General features: G+C 31.8%; 1 protein-coding gene and 1 long non-coding RNA gene across 3 annotated transcripts in view; one reads left to right on the top strand and one right to left on the bottom strand.

The window, feature by feature from the left end:
• Positions 1-711: 711 nt before the first annotated feature.
• LOC125059396 lies at positions 712-2,549 on the bottom strand. Its single transcript, XR_007118656.1, has 2 exons — positions 1,741-2,549; positions 712-877 (listed from the first exon to the last, which is right to left on the bottom strand). It is a non-coding gene; the product is annotated as an uncharacterized LOC125059396 (long non-coding RNA).
• A 3,590-nt stretch (positions 2,550-6,139) lies between these two features.
• Positions 6,140-23,791, top strand: part of LOC125059128 (venom dipeptidyl peptidase 4-like) — a 33,540-nt gene continuing 15,888 nt past the window's right edge. Inside the window, exons 1-6 of one of the 2 annotated variants that reach the window (XM_047663352.1) lie at positions 6,140-6,328; positions 18,392-18,452; positions 19,709-19,852; positions 22,469-22,652; positions 23,166-23,260; positions 23,686-23,763. In XM_047663352.1, the coding sequence (XP_047519308.1) occupies positions 18,408-18,452; positions 19,709-19,852; positions 22,469-22,652; positions 23,166-23,260; positions 23,686-23,763 (546 nt within the window). In that variant the 5' untranslated portion in view covers positions 6,140-6,328; positions 18,392-18,407. The remainder of the gene's footprint in view (positions 6,329-18,391; positions 18,453-19,708; positions 19,853-22,468; positions 22,653-23,165; positions 23,261-23,685; positions 23,764-23,791) is intronic. The other variant, XM_047663353.1, reaches the window with a different exon arrangement.

Here is a 23,791-nt window from a genome sequence, read left to right as displayed (position 1 = left end):
ACGGGCTATTGTCTCCTTAATAAACATCTTTTTCTCCTAGGCGCGACAGGCACATGTGCAGAGGCTGTTTCAGAGTAGAGGAAACAGTCACCCACGTACGTAGTCCTGCGTGAATGTGGCTAACAAACCTACATAAATATTCGGAGCAGTGTGGTCGCTCCGTGAAGCCTGCGAAGTGCCCAGGAGACTTCTGTGCTTCTGGAAGGAGCTAGGCTGGCTTTGTTTAGCCATGACTTTACGCACAACGGACCTAGTGAGAGTCTAAACGCGGAAACTGAGTTCACCAACCTTCAGAGTCCTTAAAGAAAACAGACGAGTTAAGAACGCACTCTCGAGCTTATTTAAGCATAGATAAGCATCATTCTCTAAAAAACTTGTTACTGTATTACTTTTTTAAGATATAGTAGAGCATACTACTGTAAACATGTAGGAACAAATTTAATAAAAATTTGAGCCAATACTACCATTAAGTAGTAAAGGAAGGAAATTGTTGTTGGTTAAGCAGTATTTACAACACAATTTTGTAAATTTTTAACTTTCAAAATTAATAACGTTTTTCGCAAAAGGTATATTATTACTGTTAATTAAAATGAGCAAATATGTATAATTAAAAAAATATGTCCATTTTCTAGATAATTTTCAGACTGAATCTTAGTTTAGCAAGTACACGACATACAAACAAGATGGCGCTGCAAAAAATAAAATACCAAATTCATTTTTCTTATATTTTATTAAAACTCTATTTACAAAGTACCAACTAATTTAACATTATATACATTTTATTACAAGCTTTATTATTCTTAAACAATTTTATTATCGTCTTTTTTGTTAAAAGGATACTCTTGCTTATATCTTGCAATACCCAGAGACACAAATGCTGAAAATAAAATTGCATTATTCACATATGTACTTAATTTTTACTTCTAAACATAATAATGGTACACTTAATAAATATTAGTTGGCATACTCAATACCATAGCAGAAACATCAGAACATTAACATATGTATTTGCATTTTTATTAATTGCCCTTCATTTGAGAACTGAAAGTAAATATAAACCTAGGAACATTTAATTTTTTTTTATTGACATTCATACATATACATTATGTTTATATTTTTACATTATTTTATATTAAACAAGGTTATTAGTTCAAGGTTATAGTTTCATTCAACAACCACAATCAAGAAGAGTATCCAAGATATCAAATGCCATGATGCAATGATTTTTTTCTTATCTAGGCCAAAATAATATAATAGACAAGCCACTTATAAGGTTTGTGCAACATCTGAACTGTTATTTTTTGCAAATTATAAGATTAACATTTCTTTCATGGGGCTAAGTAATTCAGAAATAAGACCTAGCGCTACATACATGAAAAATGAGAGAAAATGAGTTCACACTAAATCTTGCTTTTTAATATCTCCTCTAATCTAAATCAGACTGTACAGCAGTCTCATTTGTTTGAAATTCTTATCTAGGTGTTATATTTTAATATATTTACCTTTAATTGAAATATATAAACTAATTTAAACTTATTGTTTCTTAAAATAAGATAAGGATCTGGCTTCACTATTGTATCTCTTCAATAGATTTGGGATTTGATTATATCTAAGATATTCTCTTTCAAATGATCTCCTAAATCAAACACAGGAATAACGAAGCGCCGATTCATATACAAATTAACCTCTTCCCTAGCGCCAATCATTAGAGAGACCAGTTTAAGGTTTATTTATACTTACCAAGCGACATAGTGGATATAGCAACTTTTCCAGCTATTGTTTTGTTTTGCCAAGCAACATTAGCTAAATAACCACCAATGCCGATTAGACCAACAGCACTAACTATTCTGCAAGAAGTACAGTCGCGAGGACGGTCTGCTACTACGGAAGGCATACTGAAGCTTCTTCTGTCCTCCTGATAGGTCTGCCGGATGGGTAATTCAAATAAATTTGGCTGAAATTGCTACACTTCTCTGAATGCCGGTTTTAGTCATTTGTAATCACTTTATACAGTACTTATTACAGTTTGTAAATTGTAATTAATAGCACAGATATCTACGAATAATACATGTATAGTACGGTACTAAATACTAATGTACGGTTATAAAAATTAACTTATAGAATAAAAAAAATACTGCCTGGCAAGTGCACTGTGGGACGTTATATGTCAATGTTAAAGTCAATGTCAGTTGGTGATGGTATGTCAGTCAGACAATTGACAGTATTCTTTTTTTTTAATTTTATGGTCTGGTAAAGATGACAGTACTCATTTAATTAATATAATTCTGAATATTCTGCTTCAGCCTTTTTAAATCATGTTCATGTTTACTCTCTGTTTAAATTAAATTTTTAACTATCCAAATTATAAATACTGAAGATGGTAGGTGAAACGAAGTTTATTTAATATGATGTTATAAAATAAATATGTAACCTACTACCATCGTTAATAGTAAGTAGGTAGGTTAAAGGGGCCAAATTTAATTATACCAAACATTATTAAACTATGCTTTGTTTGCTTACCAGAAGCTATAAACTACATAGGGTTAAAGTTAATACTGATGAATTATTCACTGATAAGGAACTGACTCTTAAGCGTGAGTTTCAGAAACGACATTAGTATTTTAAAATTCAATTCATTTGTGACGTACGTGACTTCGAATTAGCGCTGAGTCTCGTTTCTGTTTCTTACCCTAAAGTGTTCTAAGAAAATTGTGTTCGAACTTATTAGATCTTGATCGCGAAAAAGTTTACGGGCGAAAGTCTTTAGCCAGGCCGCAAGACGAATTATTACAACTTTGGCGCCAAATAGAACAAAAAAATTTGAACTTTGCCAAAATAGCCAGGCAAAATATTTGTTTTTGTTTTTACCAATGTCTCAGTGTGCCAAGCGTTGGCAAGCTTTTCTCAATAAAAAAAAATATAATATGTAATTACTAATTATATTTTAGTGCTTAAAGATCTTGTAACCTAAGTGAAACCAAGCCATATAAATATAAATAAAAAGGTGTGGTAGAAGAATTTCTCTGTTTATTGTTGTTAAGACAATATAATTGATATCAAATAATACACGTTTTTGTAATGTAAGGAAGTTTGTGTTTATTATAACATAATTACTTAAACCATAATTACGTAAATCGCAATGATGTTTTATAAATAAGTATAGGTATCACATGTCAGTTTCACGTGGGTTCTTGACCCGCTTCTTGAGTTATTGTGGTGTTATCTCACCGGACACTTATGCAACAAAAGGTTCAAGCATGCAAAGGTATACCTTTCGTGAAATTGAAAATAAATTGTACAGAAATGCAACACGTGGTCACTGGTCAGTATTTACAAATCACAACGTCAACGTCCTATAAACGGTATAAACCACGTTAAGTATAATGAAAATGATCTCTAGTATATAGTATTTTATTCTACTTCGCCGAGTAGAATAAAGCTTCAACAAATGACCCTACATTCAAAACTACTTTTTCTATGTTTAATGATACTTTTGTTTATTTATTAATACTTCGTTACATTTTAAATACTTCGTTACGTTAAATAGACATTTCCTGACAACCCTAGTAAGAAAAAAATATAAAAAGAAATATGGTTGTAGTGTCTCCTTACTCATGTATACTTAGTGGCTATAAAATAAAGATTTTAAATTTTATTATTGTAATCTATATTGCCGTTCATAATTAATAATGAATAAATAATAGTAAAAAAAACTAAAAAACACGCTTTTAAAGCACATCAAACTAAAAAGTGAAAAATAATTCCTAATTTAGGCTGAAAATGGTAATGAACAAAAAATACTGGTATTATTGTGAAAAAGCGTGGGGCGCTCTGTGCCATATTTTTCGTCTATTATTTATTTTTTATATTTTTTTTTCGGATTATTGCATTGACATCGATCTTTGACAGGTGCGAAAATTTGAATAAAATCTGTCCGTTTAAAGTGGGTCAAAATCGAGTCCGAAGTTGTCGGTTACATACATACATACATACATATATACATACTTACAGGTGAAGCTAATATAAAGCGTGTAAAATTACACTAATTATATAAAAACAAAATTTAATATGCTGAATCTTTGTCCTAATTTAACAGAATAAGGCGACCATAATACCTCCTTAAATTTTCGTAGAGAAGAATCATAAATGAAGTCATTAATGATTCTTCTCGACATAATTGAGATTACCTTGAACCACAAACGAGGTCCTGCACCGCTGCGGTTCCGTTCGTTAGCAAACTATGAATATTTTAAACCGTCTTTTACATAGATAGCTATTAGAGCACTGGATATGACTTTTATATAATCTATTAAATATGTATTATAATGTTGTATTTGGGAGTATGTACATTAAAATATAACACTTAATAATTATATTAGTCTCTTGCTGATGACGGCTGCTGCAATACATTGTATTATTTAAATAATGTAAAATTCGTGCTAAGTAAAATAAAGATGTTTTAAAAAGGATCGTTAGAAACAATGACATTTTATCTTTTTCAATGAGCTATGTACTTGATGCTAGATTTTTTTTGTCTGTTATATTTAAGGGGTTAGGCGCTGTATGCTGAAATACAGGTTCACACCTAGTTCAGCGTCAGATAAACCTGACTATTTTTGTTTATATAACTAGAGTTATTTAGATATAAGTTTTTTCCTGTGAAACAAACTTGAAATAAATTATTATTATTATAAAACATTCTTATCATCTTTTTTAAGTATCGCTTTATTATTACTGTTTGATGTCGCATCCTATTAAATGAAGCAAAAAAATACTTACTAAATTCACCTGAGTTAATAGGTATTGTAAAACTTTTAAGCAATGTCAAATGCTTTCTTATGCTGTTCTACATACATGACATAACACTACTAGCAGCCTTGCGATTCTGTAACTCACTTTTCGAACTCTCTCAGCGGTTTTCGCAGCGGCGGTCGCGCTCAAATCAGTCGTGAAGCAGTCATTTTACGATTTGGCATTCTGATAAACAATAAACTACAAGCTCCCTCCGATTGTCAAGACGTAATGTGAAATTGCTTAACAAAATACCATGAGATTCCAAAAATGACGTGAGTGACGAAGGGAGCGTTGTTGGTGCGAGGTGAACTCACGGATTAACAGAATCACACGGCAGTGCTCCGATAACGTGCACTCCGGTATTCCCCCCCAAACCGCAATCGGTGACTCACCTCACCGCAGTTATTTGTAGTAACTGTTAATTAACAATTAATTGGTTGTTTATATAAATCGAAAATATTGAAAAACAAAGACTTATTTTGTCTCGATATTTCGCTTTTCAGAATATGAGTTAAGTTCACTTATTTAGTCAAAATTCTGTTAAAAATTGATTTATTTCTTTGTTAATGGTCAGATATATGATGGAATACCACCCTACCAAAGTAATATGTAGCACGCGTGACCTGCCAAGATACTCTAAGTTTTACTAAAATTGGAGTATTAGGAGACATCGTTTGGTAAGTCTTAATATTTGTGGAAATACTATTCTCGAATATTACGTGTTTGATAAGTGAGAACAGATTATTTTTTAACGAAACATTTATGTTTTGTTTCACATCTAGACTTACTAATTCAATGATATCCCTTTAATTTTGAGAGCCTAGATTCTCGTTACGCAAACTACGGGATCGTTTATTTATTACCGCCTAATTTGCATGTTGTTTGAGTTCATTGTACGGTAGGTTTATATTATGGTAATAAGTAGAACAGATACACTGCAACTTCACACAACACAGACTAATTAAAATTCAATAAAAAATACATTTATATAAGCGTTTATTTTCAATTTTTAATTAATTTACAAGGTTAACGCTACTTTCTCAAGAAGATAAATAAACAATTTTGCGATCTTAAAACGATTGTTTAATAGCAAGATATGTTTCTCAATTGAATCAAATAAGGAAAAATTTAAAAATCTTTGTGGATTGCGGTAAGTATTTTTTAATGTGGTAGTAATAATGTTCGCCTAAATATTACCCTATTGTGCGTATTCAGTACATAGGTAATATAAACACAGATCACCTTCTTATGATAAATGTGATTAGTCATCTGTGGTCCACGGGGATTTCGGGATTTTCTTACGCACACGTAGTCGCGGGTTTTATTAAACAAAAAGTTTCATACCGTTTCTTAGTTTGGCGCGCAGTCGTCGTTTGGCGCTAAGTTACCGCACACGTTTCACGAACTATTTGTTTACAAGTGTACGTTTTTAGTATTGAGTTATGCCGATGTGAGTAGCAATGAAAAGTGTCGTACCATATAAAACCTATTTTGGTGACTGTTTACCAAGTATTTTGGATACCTTTTGTGAATGGTAAGTTTCAAATATAGTAAAATATATTTCTTATTGGACCTTTAAGGTATAAAATAAATATTTGAATTTTCATTAACATGCAAATTAGTTGTTAATTTATGTAAGTGAAAATAAATATATATTGTAGTAATACCGTCACACCTTTCGTTGCAATGTAACAGAAAAAAGTAGTTTATATAGACTGGTTTTTGGGACTTTTTTTGTCACTAACTTTACAAAATACTCTATGATCCCATAAGTCACAAAGAGCTAAAAAGCAGAAATCCAAAGACAGATCAAACCATACTAAAAACTATATAATTTTTTTTTAAATTAATTATATAGTAATTTTATTTATTTTAATAAAAACTGTTGTCCAATCTTTAAGCGTTAAGTCACATACCATAGCTTTAAGTGGTCATGAATTCTACAGCAATATTTTATATTCGTTAACTTTAGAGAGACAGTTATGGTAATCCCAAATCGTCAGATTTCTATCAAATACTTTTAAAATATCATACTTAACGAAATAGCTAGGTATTAAACAACCTACGCACAGATACATTTCTGTGTCTCTTTCTATGACACGAACCTTCAGTTTAAATAAATACAAGGGAGCGGCCAATTTGCTCTTGTTTTTGAACAATTAGCTTATCTCATAATATCAGTTTTGCAGACAAAAGGAAATGTGTTTTTAGCTGTATGCTTGTTTACATGTTATTTAACCATTGTTTTCGGTACTAAAGGCATTTTCACATTCTTATGTAATACGAGACTATTGAATACAAACCATGATGAATGAATTGATTTTTATAGACTCGTTAGCTCACGGGTTCCATTACAATCAAGATCTATTCTTGCATATATACAAGAACCGTAATTTAAAGATCATGCAAACATACAAAAGAAGTGTGTTTATTCGTTATAAGTACCTATAGTTGCGGATCCTTTTAAGTAAGGAAACCGTGTCAGGGTTTGCTACTCTTCCGTAACATATTTAACACTTTGAATTGTTCTTATATAAATTTGCTAATAGGCAAGTAGGTGATCAGTATTCCGTGCCTGACACATGCCGTTGATTTTAGCCAGGCATGGATTCGTCACGATGTTGTCTTTACCGTACGAGCGAGTGTTTCATAGAAACCAAATACCACAGGAGTGATTTGAATTGATGACCTCAGTAAGAGTCGCAGGCTCAAGCCAGTAGGCCAACACTGCTACATAAGGTAATTACAATGTTTTTTATGGATCAGGAGGCAAACGGCAGACTAAGCGTTTAACCTGCCCATTGACGCCTGCAACATCAAGAGTTTGCAAGTGCGATGCCGGACTTAAAGGTAGTAGGTATACTCTCTTCTGGAAGGGCCCTAAAGGTGTTACGGTTCGGAGATACCAATCCTAGGTATTTCACCAAAATTTCTCCTAGATCTCATATAATTTATGTTTATTCACAACCTACTCCTGTCTTGGGACCCGTAAAGCAATTGATTAAAATTGGATATCGACAGGAATGCATTTTGTCTTGATAAATACGCAAAAGTGTGGGAATTGCGTTTATAAGTTTCTGTTATATTTAAGAGTTCCCTGGGTAACCAAAAAGCCGCCTCTTCTATATATATAAGGTATTTTTAAATCGTGTGTATTCTTACAAAACTGTTGTGTCAAATATCGCGAAGAACAAAATATCGCTTTGTCAATTCTGGTCGCGTACACAAAGAAAAAATTAAGCAATAAAACAGGGAAATTCGTGACATATTTTCTTGGATTCTTTTTTCGGTGGACTAAGGATTTTACTGGAAATTGTTTTTTAGGAACTTACTATTGTATTTAACAACTCAAAACGTCGAGATAGTTTCAATAAGAAATAATAATTTCTTTTGTTTGGTTTGAACAGATGCTTTTTTGTAATAAATTATAATAATAGAGTTTATAATAATTTTATTATTTGAAATAGTACTTTATTAATATTGCTGAAGCAAATCAATTTTACTCAATTATAATAAAAATGTATTAAAAAAATAAAAAATAATCAGTATTAATTTATTTCGGTTGTTTAATACTGCAGAAACTCATTCAACGATAACAAAGAGCTTCTGGCAACCCCAAGAGCCTCGTTTGATGTTAAACAAATTGTATTGATATTATAATTATTCGGTCATTATATTTATTTCAAATTTGGAATACCAAATCGACAATGAGAAATTAATTCTTTTTGAAGTGAGACTTCTTTAGGCGCATGAGGGTAAAATTTTTTGAAGCGTTTTTGTCGAAGAAAAGAGAGAGAGATCGAGAAATATTACAACCTATTGATCGATGTATTCGTTTAGTAGTTGCATATTAGAACTTTAGATGGATATTCTGTCGCATAAAGTCTTGTGCAGTAAACGCAGATTTTTTATATATTTATACTTCATTAGCAAGTATACAGTGTGAATATAGATATACAAATACATGGAGTGATCATATACTGGTACATGATCATTTATTTGGGCTTTTACCTTAGTAATAATTAATTTACAAAGAAGTTTCACTTCTGACATGTGTACTTTGAATGCACACACTAGTTTTTGTTTTATGGGTTTTGTAATATAACAAGTACATATATAAGAACCATTATCGCTGTATGTTTCTTAATGAATATTTTTCTTTAAAGTCAAGTAGGTGATCAACCTTCTTCGATATTCCTATAGCTGTATAATCGGAGGGTGTTTAAATTACAGAAAATACTAATTAAAGAACTATCCTATTGTCTCGTAGACACCGTCTTGTATTTACAATTGAATATATTCCTACGTTGACACAGTAACTGGGGCGAGGAACAATGAAACCGCAGCTTTATTAACTGCTATTGTACTTGTGCCATTAATTAGATATTCCATCTAAACAGTCAATATTAATGAGAAACATTCCTGCTTCCCCTGAACTACCTTTTAGCTCCTTATGCTTTGGATCTGTATGAACGCACCTTCAGCGTAATCTAACAAAACTTTCCTTTATTTCGTGTTGAAAAATAGAAGAAAATTAAAAACAGTTGCTTAAATAATTAAATATTTTTTTATAATAAAGGTATCTATACATTACAGAATTTTTCCTAGCAGAATATAGTTTGTCTCATATAAAAAGACTACTTAACGATAATCTCCTACACAATCTTGTTCCCGTAATTACTGCAATTAACTCTATGATTATAAATTGCTTGACTCTGAGGTCATCACAAGAAAATTCAGGGACAGTTAATTAATTAATTTCTGTTACTGTTTTACCTCAATTTCTTTTTGAATTATTGGTTACTAAAAAAGAGAGTTTTGGCCAATTAATACACTTTAAAAAGGCCCAATCGTAGTTACTATGAATTTTGAATCATATAGATAATTATTTATCATATCTCCTGCACTGTCCCATGTACTATTATTATATAGCGGCATGCTCCTGTTTCTAGAGAAATAATTTTTAAAATCGTTACATCTGGTTTTGAGTTTTTTCGTAACAAAAATACAAATCAATGCACTTTATAATCTTCTAATATTAAAAATTCTCGTGTCACAATGTTTGTTCCCATGCTCCTTTTCCAAGATTCTTATAAATTTTTTTGTGCATATTCAGTAAGTGTGAGAATTGGCTACTATCTTTCATACCCCTAAATGATAAGAGGTGTCCACCCCAAAAAATTTTGTTAAATGGTTTAAAAGGGCTAAGTAAAAAAAACATATTAAGGCGAAACAAAGTTCGCGGAGGCAGTTAGTATTAGTATACATAAGAGTTACTTCCAATTTAAATGAAATTATCAGTTATTGCAACTTAAGCAAAAGGGTCTGTCAATAGAAATTACTCACAACAATTAAGGGACACTCGTTTCCGTCTAACCCAATAACGTTGATCGAAATAATCAGATTAATCGAACTGATTTCGTTTGGAACGTTAATTGCTTTCACCAGAATCTCTGTTTTAATTTCTTATAGCAAATCTACTTGTGATTGTCAAATAAGTAAAATTAATACGCCGGTACAACTATAAGGGTTGCCTGGACACGATCGCTTAATATGGTCGCTAATGCACTGTGTAATATTTGTATATTCATTTTATGTTTTGTTAATCGTTGAATTTTGAAACAGAATTTCTGATATCTGAGAGCCATCGTCCGTAGAAACTAAAGGTTACCTCCTATACATTTTTTTATTGGACAATTCACACCAATTGACCTAGTCCCATGTTAAGCTGGTGAAACTTGTGTTATGGGTACTAGGCAACGGATATACATACATATTATAGATAGATAGACATATAAATACATATTTAAACACCCAAGACCTAAGCACAGCACCAAATACTCATAACATCGATGTACGTCTCAGCCGGGGATCGAACCCGGAACCCATGGATTCGGAGTCAGGGGTACTAACCACTAGACCAATAAGCCGTCATACATATCGACGGCGTGACTTGATGTGTACAGTAAAGAATTTGGGAGTAATAATTGATCAAAATTTATCCTGGGAACAGCATGTTAAGGAAGTTAGCCGCAAATTGTACGGTGTCTCCAATATCTTTCGACGTTTTAGTAATTTTCTTCTCTTTAGCACTAAAATCTCACTGGCTCAATCTCTCCTCCTGCCATTACTGGACTACGCCGATTCTTGCTCTTCCGATCTAAACGCGGAATTGTTCAATAAACTGGATCGTCTCCAGAATTTCTGTATCCGTTTCATAGTCGATCTAAAACAGTACGACCATATCGCTAGCGGCAAGGCTGTTTATCTCATCGTTAGCGACGCGATGCACACGTTATCCATCTCCTTCCTATCTCAAAAAACAATCATAATTTTTTGGGAGCCCATAGCTATACCTCTTCCGAAAACTGTGTCCTTTAAAATCCCATCTTCCTTTCTTGGCAAATCCTTTAAGGTCTCTGCAATGATGCTATGGAATTCACTTCCCGTCCCTATTCACTTAGCTCCTTTTCTATCTTCCTTTAAATCTCTACTGTACAAGCTTTACCTGTCCATATCGTATATGCTGTTCACTGTTTACATATGTTATAATTGCTTTGTTTTGTTGTTTTGTCTAAATAACTATATGTCTTACGTATTTTTGCACTTATTTAATTTTTTTTTTCTCACAGTGGTTGCAAGGGAGTGTCGCTCGAAAGCGATAAGGCCGCCAGTTGACATCCTTTTAATTTAATTATCTCAATCGTATTATATTTCTGTGAATGCAACGAAGTGTTAATAAATAAATAAATTAAACAGTTTATTCAGCGACATACAAACAAATACTAGCAGAAAACAGTGTTGTCGTAAGCTCTCCCGGTATCCATTTGTGAGCGGAAACAAAGTAATAACAACTAATGCATACTCCCCAGGGAAACCTTAAATCCCGGAACCGGAATAAACTTGGACATGAACATCCGGGACGCGTGGTTTGATGATATAGCACAATAACGAACAGTTTTTGAAACTCTGATCTAAGCAAACATTTAACAAACGTAAATTTTTTTGAAGTAAAACTTCTTTAGGCGCATGAGGGTAATTTTTTTACGGAACGTCACGAAGATGTAGCGTTTTTGTCAAAGAAAAAGGAGAGAGCGATTGAGAGAGTGAGAAGTGTGGCATTTGAGAAATTTTATTTTTAAAATTATGCATTATAATTATTCATTGAATTCTCAAATAGACCAGTGCCGATAATTTTTGAAACCAAAAAAAATTACAGTAGGATGAAACCCATTAGAAAAGCAGGGGAATATGATCAAAATGAAAGGAAAAATAAATTACGGTCGATCTGAGGTCGGGAAGGGGTAGGGGGGGGGGGGGAGTTTTAAGGGTAAAAAACGGTTTATCTCGATTTCCGGCAAAACTAAAAGTCCTATCGAAGAAAACTAAATGGCAAAGTTGTAGGTCATAAAAAGATCTACAACTTTTGTATTCACACATTTTTCACATAACCTCAAAATTTATGTGAAAAATTCAAAAAACCAACTTTTTGGTTTTTTATTTCTATCTTTTACAAAAATTTATTTTTTTAAACGAAATTTGGTGAAAACTTACCTTATTATGTCCCAAATATACTGTAATTTATTTGATTAAAAATATTTATTTTTTCACCTTATTTTGAATTAATATCGAAAAAACACCCTAATTTTCAATCGAAAATTCTGACGTCAAAATTTCAGCTTTTTTAAAAAAGTTGATGTGCTTTCAGTGCGTTGAAATCTCTACTTTCCTATGGTAAAAAAATATAAATATATTACCATAGTAAATCTTCTCGGAAAATGCAAAAAATCGTATGCAGTAACGCCCAGACCCGTCATCCGGACCTGATCCTTCTGTCAGAGACAGTCAACGAGATGCAACTCATGATAGAATCTCTACAGCAGGTGAGTGCGGAAGTTGGATTGGAGATGAATCTAACGAAGACAAAGATAATGAGTAATACACGAATAAGACCTATAACTATCAATGGTAACCCTTTAGAATATGTAGAAAATTATACCTACCTGGGAAAAAGAATAAGTTTCGAGAAAAACAGTAACATTATAGAAATAGAGAGAAGGGTCCAACAAACCTGGAATAAATATTGGAGCCTAAAAGAAATATTTAAGAGTAACTTACCAATAACTCTCAAAGCTAAAGTTATGAACTCATGTCTACTACCCAGCTTTACTTATGGAAGCCAGACCTAGAAATTCTCTACACAAGCTGTGAATAAAATCAATGTATGTCAAAGAGGTTTAGAGCGAAGCATGTTAAACATAAAGAAAATGGACAAAATAAGACACACAAAGATAAGAGCCGTCACTAAAGTTACAAATGCTTTGACTTTTGCCCGAAAACTGAAATGGCATTGGGCTGGCCATGTAGCAAGAATGTCTAGCAGAAAGTGGACCAAACGAGTTACCCAATGGAAAGGACCACCAGGCAAGAGGCGGAAGGGGAGACCCTTAGACCGCTGGGAAGATGACCTGAAAAGATCAGCTGGCAAAAACTGGCACTCCATAGCACAGGACCGACAACAATGGGCATCTTTGGAGGAGGCCTTTACCCAAACCGGGGTTAATGTTAAATAAATAATACAAATATATATTACTAACATAATTTAAGCTAACCTACTAACAAAATCAATATTTTTAATTACTTTAATATAACAACTATTGTAAAACAGGAAATAAAAAGGCTTATTATTATTATTATTATTATTATTAATATATATATATTTTTTTACTATAGGAAAGTAGAGATTTCAACGCACTGAAAGCACATGAACTTTTCGAAAAAAGCTGAAATTTTGACGTCAGAATTTTCGATTGAAAATTAGGGTTTTTTTTCGATATTAATTCAAAATAAGGTGAAAAAATAAATATTTTTAATCAAATAAATTACAGTATATTTGGGACATAATAAGGTATGTTTTCACCAAATTTCGTTTAAAAAAAAATTTTTTGTAAAAGATAGAAATAAAAAACCAAAAAGTTGGTTTTTTGAATTTTTCACCGAAATTTTGAGGTTATGTGAAAAATCTGCAAATATAAAAGTTGTAGATCTTTTTATTGCCTACAACTTTGCCATTTAACTTTCTTCGATAGGACTTTTAGTTTTGCCGGAAATCGAGATAAACCGTTTTTTACCCTTAAAACTCCCCCCCTACCCCTTCCCGACCTCAGATCGACCGTAATTTATTTTTCCTTTAATTTTGATCATATTCCTCTCCTTTTCTAATGGGTTTCATCCTACTGTAATTTTTTTCACTTTTTATTTATTTTAAAGGCTATCTGCACTGGTCTAAAATGACGCATTGTAAATTAAAATGCCACGTATTAAATTTATAATTTGTATTATTTTTCGACACTTTTAATATTATAATGACAATTAAATTCATTAAATTCCTAACATAATATCTTCCTTTTTACCTCCCTCTAAGTCTCGGAAATCTAAAGTAAAAATTTGTATAAAGATGAACCGGATCTAAAAATTGGTTTGCCAAAGAAGTTCACTTGTGACATGTGTACTTTGAACGGACCAGCCCAATCAAACAGTAACGTTGCATGTATTTTATTAAATTAACCTATCGTGATTATATCACAGCTTTCTAATTGACATCGGATGTGACGTCACCACTGTACGTTACAGTACTACTAAACGTTACGAAGTTACGTCACAGTTGTACGTGATGTATTTATCAATTCCGGTTGCAAGGTGCATGGAGTTACTGCAAAATATGTGTTGAACCAAAACAATTATCATAAGACGACATTTCGACTGACTGACTTTATTTTAAAATGGGTTTGTTGATCCAGTTAATCAAAGGCTATATAATACGTATGTCAACCTAATATAACTAGTCTGGCCATAGATACTGTTACATAAAAACTTTTCTATCATAACTTTTTAATTATTTTGAATTTGGAACACGTTTATTATGTCTTCTGGCCGAGCACTTTTTTCGAGATGACATAAAAAAACGAGTTGAGCACGACGTATAGACCCGAGCAGTAACGAGAGCAAACAACGTAAAATATATTATGACGAGAGAACGTTGAGGTATTTGCTACCGCGGCTAGTAAATGGACTACCCAGTCAGTAGATATAGGCTATAACCAACATAAAAAGTAAATAAAAAAAAACCTACTTTTATATGCATTTGTCGCGCTCATAAACAAGACTGGTATGGTTACATTTATACAAACCACACTGGTCTTCTAATGTAACATTTCATGATTTTATAATATTATTATTATTAAGTAAATTTAAAAAAGAGGGTTGAAGAGTAATTGTTAAAGCTATTTAAAATGAAGCCTTTAGTTTTGCTTATATTATGCTTCTGTTGGAGGCGGTTTGCCATTCTAATGTATATAATATTGCAAGTCATATTACAAAAAAAGTGTATTCATTTATATTTTCCCCAATTGAATTAACATTAAGATTCAATCAAGATATATATAATTGTGGCAGTAATTTTCGGTTCGCATATAAAGCTTTAAAGCTAATACTAACTGATCCGGCAAACGTCGTTTTGCCATATATCATTCATAATAAAAAATAGGGGTTGATCGTAGAGGGGTGAAAATTAGGGGTTGTATGTTTTTTTAATGCTGTATCAGAAAAATTTTTTTTATCAAAAATTAAAAAAAAAAATTTAGGTGTGGACTACCTTAACATTTAAGGGGATGAAAAAATAGATGTTGTCCGATTCTCAGACATACCCAAAATTTCATGAGAATCGGTCGAGCCATTTCGGAGGAGTTAAACCACAAACACCGCGACACGAGAATTTTATATATTAGATAATGTTTAGGACAATATTGTAACTAACACAATAATAACCATATGGACTTATAGATTGTCTGCCTAAATAGATAAATAATAATTATATTACTATTTATAAAAATATTTCTCTGATATTCTCTGGGCGGATGTACAAATAATTTCTTAAATAAAAAATAAATAACTTCCAATTCCCGTAAACGCCATAAAACTAAATTCATAATTTTAAATAAATTATCATTATTCATTGGAGTATTCTAACAACAGGCAGGAGACAATGAATATTTCATATTTCAATAGGCTTTTGATACATCAAACTTCGCTTACCTTTGGCATTATAATCACTTATAAAATGAGGCTTAAGAGGTTAAAAAATCAAAGGGCGGAAATTGTAATAAGGGACGTACTTCCATCCCTGTGGCATCACAGCGGAAATGAAAGCTCAACCAATCTTTCTTACGTTTGATTCACAAAATTAATTTCAGAGTTTTCGGATATTAAAATTTTCCTTTCGTTTCTTGTATTCTATTTAAACGAAATATAAATATTTTATTTTTAAGTTATTATTAAATATTCTATACATCATATTATATAATATGCTATTATCACTCGTTAGGCCAATTAAAATAACCAAATAAATTAAAAAATATAATTATCAAGTTTTATCGGAATCAAATAATTGAGGGGTTTTTATCTTTGCCTTCAAAATACGATTATTAATTTATTATCTACCATAAAGATATTATAATCTAAATATCCAGTAACATAGCTTAGAGCTCAGTTTTGTGAAAAATCGGCCTTTGGCCGGTTTGGTTGTTACTTGTTGTATTTAAAGGGTAAGTTTTTCACAATATAGACCTTATATACCATAATGTGTGTACAAATACACATTATGCTATGTATATATGAAATATAATGATATGTATATACAAATTCCTGTGAAGACGGAAAATACGCATTATACACAGTTAATAATGATATGATAACTTTAGAATTGTTTCAGTAGTTTCGTATCACGTAGATGTAATAAGCGTGTTAGTTATAATATTTTTATCTGATTGGCATTCTGCACTTATCAATCCATTTCACCGGAAAATTTAATTAGGTTCTCATTAATAGATTTTATACGTAATTTTATGAATACGATTTTATAATATTATTTAAAAGTATTTTAACTATGATTATGTTCTTAACTGCATGAACGTGTTTATTTATCACGAATATTTTATAACTATTTTATCGTTTGTTGATAAGAGATAAATTTAAATGTAATCTTTACAACTTTATTGTATCATTGCATATAATATGTTGGTAAATTACACTTAAACCAGCTTATGACGATTGCGCTATCATTGGCAGCATACTACATACGTTTTTGAATTTACATAATATATAAGTTATATAAATATATAATCGACTTCAAATAGTTCTTAAATTGTACTTATAAGATAGTAAAATAAACAATACAGAGCTGGATATACTGCCACTACACCACGGAGAACCGAACTTTTTAAATGTATTCAATTTGTTATTTTTTGGTACAGCTTAGAAAATTATGAATTATATTGAACTTTTAAATTAGGGACGTTTTAATGTAATTAGTGATTAAAAACAATTAGATTGCATTTCAAGGGAATTAACTCTATTGCGCTGATTTTTAGATCGGGTTGATGTCGGTTAAAATTAGTTTTTGTCTACCATCAGTGTTTGCTAGATAAGCAATCCCCGATCTTGTAACACTGACGAAAATAAAACACACATACACACAGTCAAAGTTAGTATAAATCAGGACAATATTTAACGTCCATTTCGTTAATAATTGATTGAGACCGCATTTTATATATATAAGAATATTTAATCACCTTCCTAGAAGTTATAGATCACTGCCATGTAATGTTTTCAAGGGGAAGGTGATTAGGTTTTTAAAGTCAAGGTGCTTTTGTAGCGTGGGCGAATATTTGACCTATGAGTTTGACAACAATTAATTATAAATAGCTTGACTTATTATTGACATATGTTCTTATTATATGTCTTAATGAAAATTAATGTGACATTTGCATGCCTATTTTTGTGTGGCTGATTGTGTGGAATTTTATAATTGATCGATATAAATGTACCACTTTCTTGCAAATAAATGATTTATTATTAAACATCAAAATATAGTTTGTTTACAATTCATAAAATCATTTTTGCAAGAAGAGTCGAGTTTATAATTTGCTATAGATTAACGACTTTGATTCGTTGAAGATTTTAGTGTACCTACAAATAATTGCACAAACTATGTTCAATAATATTCAATAAATTAATTAGGCATGTCTAACAAAAACATAATTCCCCAATATATCATATTTTATAATAAATACGCATGCCATATCAGTAGTTGATATTTATTAGATTACAATTAAATTTTTCCTCATTATGTTCATGAATTGTATGATTATCCTCTGCTTTTTGTTGTTTAAAAAACAAAGGTATTTGTCAAATTTATAATGTGTAAATAATAAGCCATTTGAAAATATTATAATAACAGTATTTATTTAGTTATGATGACTCCATCAAGATAGAAAAAGGTTGCCTGAAGCAATGTTCAATTGGATATAAACATATATTCATATATTTCATTCTCTCAATTCAGCGAGTTTGTCAGGTTTAAGCTGTAAAGAAAATATAATTATTTACAATTACAAGGGCGCCAACTCCACAAACTTGGATTTAAGCTTGTATTAACCCATAATATGTTCCATAAATAAAATTCCGTCTAACAAATGTTCAGCAAATGTAACATTTCAATGGACTACTAAGGAAGTTACTAATTTTGTTTTTGTTTTAGGTGAAAAGTTACCAAGATGGCTCAGGAGGGATCCAGTATAGAAATGGGCACCAGTGACCAGGTAAGATGAATTCAGTATTTTTTAAAGTTTTTAAATGTAGCGACCTGACTGAAACGGTCAAGTGCTGTTATATTCGATACAAACATGGTTTGATTCAGCGAAGCATACCTTTACTTTATACAGGTTATAAATGACTATTAACAGAAAATTAAACCTCATTTACGCCAAGACAACTTCAAGTTCACTGTTATGAGACAAAGAGTCCCGATTGTAAAGATTTAAGATAGTATCTTAGGATGAAACCAACCCATAATAATCGATAAATGAATATTGGATGTTATAAAAGCGGACGTAAAAAAGGTTTAATTTAAAAAACGGTTCTAAATCAAAGAAGACTGACCTACGATAAAGGGGATCTATGAAACATACGTTGAATTAATGTCTAATATAGTCGTAATTTTATGAAAATAATATGTAACAGCGATTAAAATGCAAAATTTATTAATATGTTGGATGAAGCATGCAAAAATCAAAAGCAACGTTTAGAACAAATCTATTGATATCTTTTAACATTTTCTATTGTAAGTCAAGTACCTACCGATAACCTTGTGTGATAAGTGATACATCTGATTGTCACTAGAATTTATTGTAAAAATATAGTACTTAGTGGATCATGAGAAGTGAAGAGTTCATGTACTGAGAGCATATACGTAAGTTCTTTAACATTTTCTACGCAATTTTTACTTGATTTAGAAGTCTGTAACAAAAGATAAGGAATTAAACATTTATAAATGGCCCAACTCTTTTATAATCGTAATCTTATTTTGGGTGAGATTTTCTCCTAGGCGACGTCATTTCAGTTTAAATAATTACTGCCCATACAAACAGTTATTTGTTTATATAAAATTCTCGTGTCACAATGTTATGTTACCTATTCTTATGAAATTCTTTATGCATCGCCTACTATCTATCTTTCAAATCCCGAAAGATAGAAAGTAGCCGATTTTTTATTTTTTTAGACCAAATTTTTATTTTTTTATACAACGTACAAAATACATACAACCCTTAATTTTCATCTACTCTCTACGATTAACCCTTATTTTTTATTTGTTAGTTAAGAACTTATAACTTGAACTCTGAGGTTTATATAGAGAAAAATCACAGAAAAACCTAAAAAGTTTTATTGCCGGAAAACCGAACAGTCTCTGGGGTAGCATAGCAAAATGTTCCATGTTGGTATGTACAAAAAACAATGGGAAAAACGAAGTTCGAGGGGATATTTTTTAAAACACATTTATCTATTATCTTTATCATAGGTCCTGGTTGCTGCCAAGAAGTCCAAGAAACTCGTATATGGAATAGGTTTCATCGCGATGGTGGCAGTAATCGCGGTTGTTGTCACACTTATAGTGGTGTTTGCAGCTGATGTAGGAGGTGCCGATACCACCACCACACCGCAGGTAGGGTTTTTTAAACAAATTTATTTATAATAATTTTTTATTCTGGATTTTACGGTGTAATTTTAATTTGATTTATGTGTGCAATTAACACGTGCTCGTAGCTTATCTTAGACTAAAATTTCGTAGGGGCCAAAAATCCACGGTGTCGTCCTTATATTTGCACGATTAGCGAAATAAAAAAAAGGGAGTTAAAAATTTACAACATGAAATATATTACATAAATTCTGATAAAAGAGGCTGATTGCAGATGGTATATAAAAAAAAATGTGCGTGTACTAGTGTACACACGTAAGAAGTGAAACTTCTTTATGACCTTATAACATTGATATACAAAAAACCCAAGATGCACACTCTCGAAAAAAAGTAACGCTCGAAAGTGTCCCGAAACACTATTTCTGTCCCTTTCTATAACAGTATGTCTATAACAGTATATGTTACAATCATATATTATTGCAAAATCAACCTTACGCGAATTGCTTAAAGTTGTTATTACAACGCAGTGTATACGTACTTAAAGCAATAAAATTTTACGACCGACCGTGGTCGGTAGGACAAGGTATTGAGTGGAGTCGAACATGACTTTTTATTTACAACTATTTAACATAATTTTAAATTTATCCGACTTTTCGGGTGCTTTACAGCGTGCGTGGTCACGGTGACTGAAGACAAAAGGTGTTGGATGTTAAATAGTTGTAAATTTATAATAATACATAACTTTAATCCGGTTAAAAAGTTTTTTCTTTAAATTAAAAAGGACGTTTTTTAGACGTTGATTGTGCATCTTGGGTTTTTTGTATATCAATGCCTTATAACTTATTTTTCGAAAAATTATCTATATGCAACTTTACAGAAATTGGTTAAATGAAGTTAAATTTGATAAAGTTTAACAAAAGGCTTTTATTATCATAGACATGAATACAAATACAATTATTTCATTTTACCTTATTGCCACTAAGATTATTACAGAATTTCATAAATTGTAACAGAATTTTTAGTATCATTGTTATAGTTATTATAAATTTTTGTTATTAATGGTTTAGAATCTCTGCGAATCAACCGTGGAAGGGACAAGAAAAAGACGCACGTAACGGTCAAATGTGACGCGTAACCGAAACATGTGACGCGTAACCGAAAAATGTTACACTAAATTTTTTTCCAACCCCGATAAAGAAGTTTCACTTCAAAAACAATAAAAAGTACTATAAGGTTCTAGTTGTGTTTTTTTCTGCAAACGACAAAACTTAAAAGGCATGCCTCGTATTAGCTTATTGGCAAACTAATTAAACTACAAAATATTAAATAAGAGTTTTATTCATTGATTTAAAACATTTTCACTTAAAACCTACAAAAAATCATGCACTAACACTTTGATTTTAATTATTTTTTTCCCAGTTTTCACGTTCTTGCTTTTCCTTTTTAACTTGGTCAACAATTGGTGTTAGATAGAGTTTGTCCTCTTCAAATTTTGTCCACTGCTCCTTTGGTAAAATTGTTTTAGTAACGGATAATTGGACAGCTCTAACTAAACGATAATTGCGTTCATCAACTACATGTTGAGGTAAACGGCGAAGTGCCTCAGTAACTTCTTCAGTTTCGTGAAGGCAATCGTCCCTTAGTAAACCTGTTTATGATTAAAAATTTTAATAATCTCTATATAAATATCTACTTTTACAGCAAAAAATGGGCAAATTATATATAATGTAAATAATTAGGGATTGCAGGCTTCATATACGTATAAAGAACACACCAGAAAATCCTTTTAAAAAAAAAGACGCGCGTAACGGTCAAATGTGACGCGTAACCGAAACATGTGACGCGTAACCGAAAAATGTGACGCGTAACGAAAAAGTGTTACACAAAATTTTTTCCAACCCCGATAAAGAAGTTTCACTTCAAAAAGAAGTGAATTTATTGACATTTGAAACACCTTTAAGAATAGGTGTATAGTTTAAATAAATTTTTACAGAATGTTAATGTTTCGAAATTAGGATAATGTAGCCTTAACTATTTCTCTAAGGTTACTACGACACATATTACACACAATTATAATTCTATATTTGATCTCAAATCAGCCCTTATACGTATACCGCCTTTTAATACAAAAATCGTGTTTTGAAAGAAGAAAGTCTTACCTCCTCATTACACAAAAATATATATATATATATAAACTGAATGCCCTCTGCCACACTTGGGGGACATAGGACTTTAAGTCATGTCAAGTGGTATAGTAGGTACTTTTTAATGTAGTAAAAAGTTTTTATATTTCACTTTCCACTACTGAGAGTTTCTTAAGGCAGTTTTTGCCGCGCACCACCACAATGTGGCACCATCTGCCCACTGAAGTATTTCCGAACCACTTCGACTTATGGTCAAGAAAAGAGCGTACCGGCAGTCTTAAAAGGCAGGAACGCACTAGCGAGCCTTCTGGCAATAAGAGTGTCCATGGGCGGCGGTGTCACTTAACATCAGGTGCTCCTAGATCCAGGCAATCCTATTACATAAAAAAGTGCGAAAATCTTTCTAACTTTTAAAAAACACTATTAAAATATATTTCTTTAATCCAAGTCTTTAGTTGAATAATTGAATATTCTATATTTCTACACTTTATACAAACAGGCCCCAACATCAGTGACAACACCTTCACCAACGCCATCACCAGATCCTGATCCCACGGATTCTACAACACCATCAATTCCAACACCAGCCCCACCAACACCACCTCCTCCACAGGAGATAGATTTGGATGCGATATTAAACGGTCAATTTTCCGCCGCAAATTTCAATGGCACTTGGACTTCTGGTAATTAATTAATTTTTTAAATTTTGATGTCTTTGCTGTGAATTTTGGAATGTATAGTACATTGGGTTTATTGAACAATTAAAATATTCATTCGGACTGATATAATTCTTCTATTGAACTACACAAAATGACGAAATGCAACATTTATTTTATTCAGACTCATACTAACACTCCTATATAGTCTATCTCACTCTAACGCGTACCGGCCGCGCTTACGCTACGTCACCGATCTCGACAGATAGATGTGAATACGCAGTATGCGTTCTGTCCCGCTCTAACGCGTATTGGCCGCAACTAAACCGTGTATATTACGTCATCGTGTGTTTTTATTTTCGTTACGGAATTTCTTGATTCGGTCAAAACAAACTTAAGAAATTAATGAATAAAACAAAATTACATGATAAAAAAATAAATTACTACTATAGGCACGAACAAATAATATAACTTTTGTAAGTCTCTCTTTCAACGGACAGTAGTTCTGTCTAACTCAACTAAAATACATCTTTCTTACAGGTAGCGAAATATTATTGCGTAACAGTTATGGAAACCTTGTTAAATATAATGTTGACGAAGACGATACGTTATTAGTAGTATCGAACGCGTCACAGGTATAAATGTTTTTCCTAATACTTTGAATATATTAGATTTTAACTCCCAAAAAACTTTCCTTCCATATAGGCACTTTCTATAATGTCATAAGCGCAGACGCTTCGACCATTTGGGAGCGTTCAAGTATTACGTAACGAATTTTGGAGGGGGAGGGGGGACTTTCCAGTAGTTTACACCACATAATGGTAACTTGTAGGTATAAAGATTCACTGGGTAGTCACGAAACGTTTTATTATTGGGTACAGAAAAACGTTACGGTGCGTTACATGGGGGGGGGGGGGGTTCCAAGAAACTTCAAAAATTGCGTGACGTAACTTGAACGCTTAGAGATTACACTGTAATATATCTTTAGTACTACCTAGTATATAGTATAGTAGTAGTACTATATAATTTTAAAATAATTATTTAAAAATATTTTTTCCAGTACTTGCTGAATTCTTATCAGTTCAATGAAATGTCAGCGGATCAAAGATACATCGCACTGTCTTTTAACGAATTAACTGTAAGTACAGTTTTTGATATTACATAGG

The sequence above is a fragment of the Pieris napi genome, chromosome 19 (assembly GCF_905475465.1).
Source record: "Pieris napi chromosome 19, ilPieNapi1.2, whole genome shotgun sequence".
Lineage (NCBI taxonomy): Eukaryota > Metazoa > Arthropoda > Insecta > Lepidoptera > Pieridae > Pieris > Pieris napi.
This window is presented reverse-complemented; position numbering and strand designations above follow the sequence as displayed.